The sequence below is a fragment of the Rattus rattus genome, chromosome 3 (genome assembly GCF_011064425.1).
Source record: "Rattus rattus isolate New Zealand chromosome 3, Rrattus_CSIRO_v1, whole genome shotgun sequence".
NCBI lineage: Eukaryota > Metazoa > Chordata > Mammalia > Rodentia > Muridae > Rattus > Rattus rattus.
Window position 1 is genome coordinate 16,536,223 of NC_046156.1, and position 10,488 is coordinate 16,546,710.

General features: G+C 49.7%; 1 protein-coding gene across 2 annotated transcripts in view; it reads left to right on the forward strand.

Annotated features, from left to right (window-relative positions):
- Positions 1-1,535: 1,535 nt before the first annotated feature.
- The window catches only part of Lmo4 (LIM domain only 4), a 17,321-nt gene continuing 8,368 nt past the window's right edge, over positions 1,536-10,488 (forward strand). Inside the window, exons 1-2 of one of the 2 annotated variants that reach the window (XM_032897236.1) lie at positions 1,536-2,244; positions 5,018-5,256. In XM_032897236.1, the coding sequence (XP_032753127.1) occupies positions 5,021-5,256 (236 nt within the window). In that variant the 5' untranslated portion in view covers positions 1,536-2,244; positions 5,018-5,020. Of the gene's footprint in view, positions 2,245-4,697; positions 4,826-5,017; positions 5,257-10,488 lie in introns of those variants that run through there. The other variant, XM_032897237.1, reaches the window with a different exon arrangement.

Below are 10,488 nucleotides of genomic sequence, written 5' to 3' on the forward strand. Positions count from 1 at the left end.
CCGAGGAATTATAATGTCTTATATCTTAATAGTGTCCTTTCCTCCTCTGAGGTTATTGTTTTGTTTTGTTGAGTTTTTTGTTTGGACTTAAAAAAAAGAATCTTTCCTAAATTGGCCTGTTTTCATCACGTCTCCGCGGCTGTTTTCTGTATAGCACATTCTGATTATTGCCACGTCCATTTTTTTAAATATAAAAAGGCTTTTAATACGTGCACAAGGTCTGTGATCCCAAGCACGCAACGTTAAATACAAATCCATGAGGATAATTTTTAAGTGTAACGTGCTAGGGATCCAAGGAGCTAGAATACAGAAATGAGTATTTTTAACTGGCATTAAAAACATCCTCTTCCTGGTTTCATGGGCAATATTTATTCCTTCGCTGTAATCTGGCAGTTTAAAGAACCCGGATTCTGCACACAGCTGCTAGGACTGTAGATGTTCTGCCTGATTTTTCTTCAACTTCCTTTCTTCAATCTAGCAGCCCTGTGTGTAATACGGTATGAAAGCTTCTCCCACAAGGCTGGTTTTGGTTAATGATACTTAGCAATACAGCTTTTGCATTTCCATGATAATTTCCAACAGAAAAATCTCTCTGGAACTTACTATTAATAATCAACCCCAATATTAACCTCAGATCGGAGATTTATTAAACCTATTTGGCAGAGTGAAGTTGAATAACTCGATGTTCAAGGATCTAGGCTGAGCTCTGGCCCTGGAAAGAGGCTCCGAAGCTACTAGCGTTCCTCAAACCTTTGATTTGTACGGGAAACGACTAGTGTTCCTTTCTCAGGGTTGGGAGCTAGCCGGTCTGGCAAATGTTTGCATCGCTTTAGGGGGCTATGAGGGGAGCTAGCATCTCATCCTCCACACCGAGGCAGAATGGTGAGCAAAAACCGTTGCCCATAAAGTTTTCTTCATCTCTGAGTGTAATCTGCACCCACCAGCAACTGACAAGCATCTATGAAGTGCCTGCCCCTTCCAGTTTACGCTGGGGTTAATGGGAGCAAGATGGGGTTAAGCAGGCAGTACTTAGGTAGGAACTACTTCCCACTTTTGCCTAAGGTTTTCAAATCTGCAACCCGAAGGATTAAACAAAAACACCCGCTTTTGCACCTCCCTCCGGCAGAATGAATCCTCTACCCTAACAGGAAGAGACCCATTTCGGGGAAAGTAAGTTTCCCGAGGGTCTGTTCTCTGAGCCACGGAAGGCGATCCCCGAGGCCCTGCGGGGGCGGGCTCCATGCGTCCCCGCGAGCTAGGCAGGCAGGTGTGGTCCGGAGCCTGGGCACGCGCTCGCTGGCCGCGTCCCCCGCACCTCCCGGGTCCCTTTTCGTCCCCCGACCCCGGCCCCCCGCCTTCCCGGGCCCGGCCCGCTCAGTCGCCCGCCTCGCTCCCCGCCCCCCGAGTCTCGTTTCAGTCACCCTTTGTCCTTCCCCGGATTGGCAGGTTTTATTATTCCGCCTGAACAATCCGGCCGCCCAGTGGCTGAGGGTCGCTGACGTCGGCGGCAGAGCCGGGGAGTAGTTGGGATTCTGCTCTGTCAGTAACACATGTGTAAGCGCCGCCGGAGGAGCGAGCGAGCCGGCTAGAGGCCCGCGCCGCCGCCTCCGAGCCGGGCAGCAGCAGCGGGGCAGCCGATCGGTCCAGCGCTCTCCGCCGGCCCGCAGCTCCCCACTCCGTGCGCCCTCGCACCGGCCGCGGGACCGAGGCTGCACCGCCGCTCTCCCGGGCCGCAGGTCGCGGGAGGGGGGGAGCTCGGCCGAGCTGCCGGCGGCCCCGAGCGGGCGGGCGGGAGGAAGGCGGCGGCGGAGGAGGAGGAGCGCGGGCGCGGCGGGGCGGGGGCGCGTACAAAGTGAAGCCACATTGCCAAACTTGCAGCCGCGATTGCTGCAGTGGCTGCCGCTGCGCTGCGCGGGCGGGCCGAGGGCGCCTGCAGCTGCTCCTCGCGCGCAGCCGGGGGCTGAGGACCGGGACCCTCGGGCTGAGACTTGACACTTCTGCGCCGGGCCGCCTGCCACTTAGCGTGGGGCTCCGTCTACCCGCCCCAGAGCCACGCGATTAAAAAAAAAAAAAAAAAAAAAAAAGCCCTTAGCCCCCTCCTCCCCTTTCCTGCTTCTGCGAGAACTCCCTCCCTCCCTCCAGCTCCGCCAGCCCCGGCGCCCCTGCCCTGGAAGCCGAGCGGCTCCGCTCGCATTTTGCCGCCGCCGCCGCCTCTCGCAGTGTTGCAATATAGGGGAGAAGCAGGTAAGGGGGTGGCTGGGGGCGCCGCGGGCCCGGAGGGGACGAGGGAGGGAGGGAGGGGGGAGCTGATCGGGGCCGGGGCTGTTTTCTTTGGCTTCCTTCCCTTGACCGTCCCAAATTGCAAGTAAACAATACGTCGCCTTAGATAATGCGTGAGTCTGAAACTACCCGAGGCCGGCCTGCGAGCTAGCACGGAGGGCAGCCCGGGGCCGCCAGCTTTGTAGCGGTTCCTTGCTTACAAAAGGGTTCTTGGAGACGGGGCTGGTGGGGACCCTGGAGAGGGCTGGGGGGCAGTTCCAGTTCCTAAAGGAAAGGCAGGGGCTGCTTAGATGAGAAGTGGTGTGTGTGTGGGTGGGGGCGATAGTCATGACCCCCCCCCCCAACACTATTTGAAACAGGGATCGAAAAGCTCCAAGTGACCAGGGATCCGGCATTGCTGATTCTTTTTAAAAGAATTCCTCTTGGCTTATAAGTCTTTTGTTCCAATCCAGGAGAAATCCGGTGAATCACCTAATTAAAATCAAGACATGAATTAAGCATCCATTTTTGTACTACAAATGGCCAGCGCTACGTTTGTCCCTCCCTTGGTCTCCATTAAAAAACACCAGAGACGTTGTTAAAGGGGGGCAGATTTTGCCTCTAGCTGCCAGCTCTGCTTTCTATTTCACTGACTGTCCCAGGACCTAAATTGCTTGGCTATGTAATTACTAGAGTATAAGCCTATTTAACTTAAAAGCTTTCTTTTTTTTTTTTTCCAACTCTAAATGAAACTTGATGAGGGCCCGTCCTTAGTTATCAGGGGAGTCAGTTTCTGGTCAGTCCTCCTGATTCATCTCTCTTAGATTTAATCAGCATTAAGGTATTGCTTGTCCTTAAGAGCTTTAGCTAATGGGGTTACTGGATGCTTTTCTCAGTGTAATGTTTCCTTTTCAAAAAAAATATACATATATATTTACCTCTCACTAAAGATGGGGGCGGGGAGCAGCTTGGAATCTCCTCCCTCCCCCTCCCTTTTAAAAAAGGAATTCGGAGCGATTAAAACGTTGAGGGGTGGTGGTGGGGGGGGAACAGTTTAAAGACCTAGGGCAGGAAATGCAGATTCATTTGGGTCAGGGCTGAAATTGTAACAAAAAGCAATTCCTCGAGTAAATGCATCAGATAAATCAATTTACATAAAGGTATGATGCATTCGGATAAATGCAATGCTAATGGGTTTTAGAGCGGTCCTGGTTCCAGAGTCTCAGGGTTTTGTTACAGCTTAATTGGTGCAGTTCTTATTCTGGTTTATTGTGCGGTCACTGGACACACGTTCCGGGACTCTTTCGGAGGAAATGTGTTTAAAATCGGCCTATTTAAGGAACCCGAGTCCTTCTTTCGTTCCCTCTCCCCGGTTCTTTGCAGCAGTGAAGTTGGGCTTGGGGACAGACAAAGTTCGCCCTCTCCCTTCTGAGGTATCAGCTGAATGTCTTGAGCCGATAGCTGGGAGCCTGGGGGGGAAGCCCACACTCTCGCCTTACAGAGGACAAAGACAAAACAAGCTGCTTAATTGGCAGTAAATAACTTGATCTTTTTATAGAATAAGTGACTGGAGAAACACTAGGACTTTATTGGACTCCGGATTGGAGGCAACAAATTAATCGGTTTAAGCTAAGCTTTATAAATTGATTCCTATATTATACCCCAGTTAGAGAGAGAGAGAGAGAGAGAGAGAGAGAGAGAGAGAGATGTTTAAAAGCAGTTTTTCGTGACATCAAGAAGACTGGCTTGAATTTAACTTGTGTGTCCCTCAATAGTGCCTCCTCACATATTATCTATAACCCCCCCTCTCATGGGGGGGGCAAAGCTCTCGCATTTAAATTGCTGATCAAGGGCAGATTAGCGAGACCAAAGTGGAGAGTGTTTGTATAGGAAGTTAACAGGCGTCCTAAAGTTCAATGATCTATTATCCTTGCCTGTGTCCTGAAAACACTCATTGATCTTCAAAATGAAATGAGATTTGGAACAATAATGGGAGATGGCGGTCACCACAATGGCATGTGAAAGGTGCTGTTTAAAATACGAAAAACCAGTTTCGCAACTTTACACCCGGCAACCCCCCCCCACTCCTCTCTCGCCACCTTGCCTCCCCTCCCACCACCTCCATCTCCCCCTCGGCCTTTCCCTTCCTCCTCTCTCCTCCTTCCTCCCCAGCCCCGGCCTTGCCGAAAACCCCGAACTATTTGCAACTTGTGAATTGCAGCCTCACTTCCCTAGGCAGAGCTCGGGAGGGAACGTGGCTGCGGCGGGGCGGCCACCTCCAGCGGCCCGCGGCTGGCTCGCGGGGCTCGGCGGGGGCTGGGGAGGGGCCGGGCGCGGCGGTGGGTGGGTTTGACCCTCATTTGCTGGAGGCGGGCGGCAGCGGGAGGAGCGGGCGGAGGCGGGCGCTGGGAGGAGGAGGGGGAGGAGGAGGAGGCGCCGCGAGGGGTGGAGCGCGCCACCGAGCCTAGCTCTCAGAGTTTTGACAGTCCCCGAGCTGAAATTGTCAGCGGCGAGCGCTTTGGAAAGTTGAGAGCAGCTCGTGGCCCCAGAACAAAGCTTGAGAAAAGTAAACAGGCGGCTGCTGCCGGCGAGCCTCCCTTCTTCCCTTCTCTCTGATCGGCCTCCTTCCCGCCCTGGCCCTGCTGCTGCTTCTCCTGCAGCCACTCCGGGGAGGGAGGAGGGGAGCGCGCTGGCTTCAGGCGCCCAGCGATCGACTTCTAACTTTTGCATCGCCCGTTTTGTCTTTCTCTCTCCCCAGACCATGGTGAATCCGGGCAGCAGCTCGCAGCCGCCCCCGGTGACGGCCGGCTCCCTCTCCTGGAAGCGCTGCGCAGGCTGCGGGGGCAAGATTGCGGACCGCTTTCTGCTCTATGCCATGGACAGCTACTGGCACAGCCGCTGCCTCAAGTGCTCCTGCTGCCAGGCGCAGCTGGGCGACATCGGCACGTCCTGTTACACCAAGAGCGGCATGATCCTTTGCAGAAATGACTACATTAGGTAAGTTGGCTGCCTTTCAGCCAGATGGGTGAGCCCAGCAGGAGCAAGGCCAGGGGTTACCAGGGGTTTAAGGAAGGAGCAGACATCTGTGGGAATGCGTGACAGACTTCACTTAAAAAACAAAAACTCTCTAGTTGGCAGCATTTAAGGGACCCAAGAAAGCATGTGTTAATTTTACAGTATTTGATGCCAAACTAAAGTTAAAAACTCGGGTCTGGTATACAAGGTTGAACACCCCTTGGATTAAATTCTAAGTGTGGCCTCAGCTTAGTAATCGTATCTAAAATGTTCAGGTGCTTTCTCCCAGGTAGGCAGGGACTCACACAGACACCCAGAGACAAAAGGTTTACTTAAAAATAAAAGTGCAGTTAGTGAGAAATTATTCATCTCTAGCGATGGCTAATTAAGATATTTACGTAAGCACTTTTCAACTTTTTTTTTTTTTTTTGAGCAGAGTGCTGTGACTCATTCTTAGTGCTCCTTGTGAGAAACACTGATTACCCATCGGTTTAAAGACTTGTAATTCTTTTTATAAATAACAATAATAATAATAATAATAAAATAACGAGAACTAGTGGTAGTGTTTTTCTTCATAGATTCGCTGGAGAGGCTTGGCGTGCTCGCTGTTGTGTGTGGCTTTTGTTGGAGAATTTGTGGGGCTTTTTCCCCCCCTTGAAGAATATTGAGGTTGCCATTTGTAGCGCTGCCCTTGATCCCCAAAAGCGAGGATAGGATTATGCTAATCGAGCATTTTAAAGCGATGTATGGAGCAGTCATATGTCCTTGTAAGCAGTCTTTTCCAACAGGCTTCAGGGCAGCTAAGGGAAAGAATTCAGGAGGTCAGGTGCCTATAGGATCTTTTCAGGTGAACTCAAGCTACTTAAACTCATTAATTTGAAAGGAGGCATTTGAAGGATTACACATTTAATTTGAGTAAATGGTTTGATAGACTGACGCACATGAATGCTTCTAGGAGGTGTTCTGTTTCAACATCCAGTAATTAAAAAAAAAAAAAAACCACACACACACACACACACACACACACACACACACACACACACACACACCAATACCTCTAGAGAAAGAAATGCTTTAAAATATTTCCTTCTATTTAACTCTCCATTCTGAACCTTTGTAGAGTGATAAGTATTAAATCCACTTCTGACTTCATAGAGCTGGTAAATCAGCCGCTGGGATATTTTATTCAAAGTTTAGCCCTGATGTGGTTGACATTATCTGTGGCTGTTGCTGCCCAAGATCCCCGGTGCAGTTTGGAGCTGAGTATGGGTGTGTTTGCTTCCCGTGGTCTCAGAGCGAGGTGAGGTTTGGCGACTCTGATATCGCAACCTGTACCCACTCTTCGGGCATCTTCAGTCAGCCAGGAAGCACGGGAGCGAGAGGACTCTTTCTGTTTAAATTAATGTGGCTGCAGTAATTCCCCTAAGTGTTCTTTTAGAAGTCAATGTTGGGAAAAACCAGCAGGAGCTTGGGTATAATGCTTTCTGGTTCTCTTCCCAAGCAATTCTGTGAGCTTTGACAGTGTCGTAATTAAGTGGAAAAAAAAAAAAAAAAAAAAAAAAAAAAAGTGTGCTAAGAAAGGATGGTGGTTTGAAGTGGAAAAACTGACCGTGTGGTTAAGATTTGGTGAATGGTGCAGCCTCACCTCTTCAAGTGTCTTCAAAGGGAAAAGAGCCTATCTTCACTTCTGATTACCATTAATTAACAGGAGATGGGTCCACTTGGATTCCCATGGTACAAGTTTAGGCAAGTGGCTCTCTGAGAATGAAGTCCATTTCTTTCCTTATTCTTGGGGGGGTGGGAAGGGGGGCAAATAATAAATGTTCTCTTGGTGTTTTCGTGGGGTCTAGTAGAGCGTGTTCACTCAGCCCTAACCCTTAGGTAATCTTGGAGTCTTGCTTCCTTTTGCCCCTGAACTTGTGGACTGGAATTAGCCTTGTTCTAGAACTGGATGCCATTCTGAGAAACTTGTCTGCCCGGGAGAGACAAATTCTAGATCAGTGCCAAATAGATCATGGATCACACTGTGATCAGAGGGGCCGGCCAAGCCCAGCTTCCTATCCAGCCCCATAGATACCTGAAGTCATTCTGTTCTCTCTGCCACTTAAGGAAACCAAAGGCTGGGAAGATGAAGAATGTGTTGGCAGTCTTTTTCTTCCCACATATCCCAGACGCCCCCAAACCCACTTGTTGGGGAGCCTTCGGTTCTTTAGAGCTTGAGGATTGAGTGATCCCTCTGCGGGTCCTCAGGTGAAGACGACCCCTTTGCTTAGCTGGGGTCACCCTGCAGTTATATTAAGGGGCGTTTACACTGTCTGACTTTGAGGGGTTTTGTTTTGTTGCGGTTTTTTTTTTTTTTTTAAACAACCAAAGTCTGGCTAAAAAGCTGAGGGGAAGGAGAGGGTGGTGTTTTCCCCCCATTTCCAACCCCCATTCCCTCTCCCTCTCCGTGGCCAAGTGTCGATTGGGCAGAGCTGGGCTTCTGCCTCCTCTCCTCCAAGATCTCAGATAAAGCTGAGGCCTTGCTGCAGCGAATCTGCACAATTAAAAGCTTTAATTAGTGGCTCCTCCATTTTCTTAGTTCTGATGGGCTTTATCTAATGAGATCTGGTCTCTGGCTTAGATCTACTCCGAATGACGTGTCCGCAATGAATGAGAGCTTCGTCGCAAACAAAACATTTAATTAACAAAATTGGCCTCTAAGAGAGGGAGGGAAAGGCTGGAAGCAGGGTGTAGAGAGGAGGGGGAGGGTGGATCTTAAAGGGACCCACGTCTGCCTGACCCCTCCACCTCCCAGAAGTCGGGGAACAACCTTACAGCCGCCCCTCCCTTCCGCGACTCCCGACCCCTCAGCTCCACCCAAGAGCCCACGAGTAGTAGCTTTTGCAAACTCCGGTTCTTTTCTCCAACACGCTTTTCTTTACCCCTACTTCGGGCTGGGTGACTGGCGCGGAAAGTGCGGCCAGAGGAGGAAGTTCGGACGCCGTCGGGTGGGGCTCCGGTCGGAGCTGGAAAGTGGGTGGGTGGCGGGCCATATCCACGGTGCGGGGCCGCGAGGGGGCGAGCGCAGGGCAGGAGCCGGCGCGGTGGCGCTGGTGTCCCCCGCTCCGCTCCGGCGGTTCACGTGGCGTCCGCAGGCAGCCGCAGTGAGCTGAGCTGAGCTGAGCTCGGGGCCCGGGCTAGGGGTTTGAGGGTGGCCGGAGGTGGAGGGTGTGTTTGGGGAGGGGATTCGCGTTAGGCAAGGAGAAGCCGCCAGGCAGAGAGTTCATTTCCCTGGTAATCAACAGCAAGCTGCTATATTCAGAGAATGCTGTCCCTTTAATTGAACAGGCTAGGTAATTAAATGGCACTTTTCCAATAGGACGTGCTAGGTAAATCTAATAGTTGGTTATTTAATATCACTTTGAAGTCTGCCCACTCAAGCACAATGACAGCACAGGAGCATGTGAACTATTAGCTAGGAAAAAAAAAAACCCAGGATCTCAAAAATTAATTAAATCGCATGCAATTTAGGGGGAACGTTTATCTTGATTTGTCATAACAGAATTAATTCAAGGCCTCCAATTCACTTGGGGGCAGATCTGTTACTCTGAATTAACCAAGCGTAATTTGGCTGATTTTTTTTCCCCTCCCTCCCCTCTCTAATGCAGTGGTTGCGATTATGCACAGCGCCCCCCCCCCCTTAGGTATAAATAGCTTCTGGTGCTTTTAAGGTGCTTGGGCTCTAGTTATTCTGAAGTACCTTTAATGGACTTGGCTCCGGGCATAATTTCTGGGTTGCATTTCTTTGTTACATTTAATATAGCTGGTGCAGAATTTAGATTAAATATAGGATCCTGCTGGAAAACCAATTGCTTCTAGATCAGTAGCCGTGGATGTACATTTTTCTCCTCAGATAGGTTGCTGATATTTACTTGCAGGTACAAATGTGTACCTTTCAGGCACACTCTGGGAAATGTAACTCTCCAGTGCCGGAAAGCAGTTCAGAAAACACAGCCAGGTAGCGCTCCATAGAGCATGTATTTTGCTTGAAGTAATAATGCGGTTGAAAATAAGCCCACCTATTGGCCATCGAAGTTACCGGAAGACGCTAAGCATTAATGTTAAACTCAAAAAAAAAAAAAAAAATACAGTTTGTTTCTCCATCTCTTCATGGCAGCAAGGAAATTTGGAGCTGAGCCCTGCAGACAAGGCTCCCCACTACCTCGTAGCCATCAGATAGGAAGGAGCGAGACACCTTAGAAGCGGGATTTCTCCCCATCTTTTCCCTTTCCCCATGTAAAGGACCTCTTGATGTTTGTGATTGATTGCACTGCCCAAATGCTGAAATATTAACGACCTTCTTGGACCGAGGACCCAAAGAAAGGAAACTGAAACCAATTCTGTCATCACAATTAAAGACTCCCCTGGCTTTAATTAGCCTGACCTGGGGTATATCTCCCGGTTGCTTGAGTTAAAGAGAAAAGAGCCCATTATAGTTCAGTCTGAGACCGATAGCTACTTAATTGAGCACCTAAAGCCTCGAGCCTTTTAAATCAAACACTGTCCTGGACAGTCCCCTGGTTAGATAATTAACTCTGCAACGCACGAGGAAAAAAAAAAAGGACAACTTTTCAGGGGGAAAAAAAAGGATAGAATTCTAATGGTCGTCTTCATCTGATAAGAGATTAGAATGTGTATAAGACCCGTGAGTTCTGCTGTCTCTGTAGCAGCTTCAAAGCTGTTGACTCGGAAGGATAGGGACTCCATTAATACACTGTTGGGTAGCAAGCCGTCGGCCAGGGGGTAGGTCTTGGTCATTTTCAAACTTGGTAATTTTTGACACTTTAGGAATCCCATGATTTTATGACTGATTGTTCTGTGACAGGTTCTGAAAGCCGTGCTGTGGAAAATAAGAGACACGCCGCGAGGTGGTTTTTTTTTTTTTTTTTTGGCTTCTATGCGGCTGCCCTGATTGTTAAAGTACACTCAGGTGCTGAACACATACAACTGACTTTACTCAGAGCGAATTGTTAAATAAATGAACACCTAAGCTGGATAATCAGCCCGGTACTGTGAAAGGGTATTTTTGAGACGGAGTGATGTTGCAGTGTACCTGTTGGCAGTGGCAACCGTAATTATAGACTCTTATCCATTAAAAATACTTCTGGGGTGTCGTAAGAGGATATTTGATTCTTAGCTGTGGTAGGATTCTGCCCCCACCCTACCCACCCC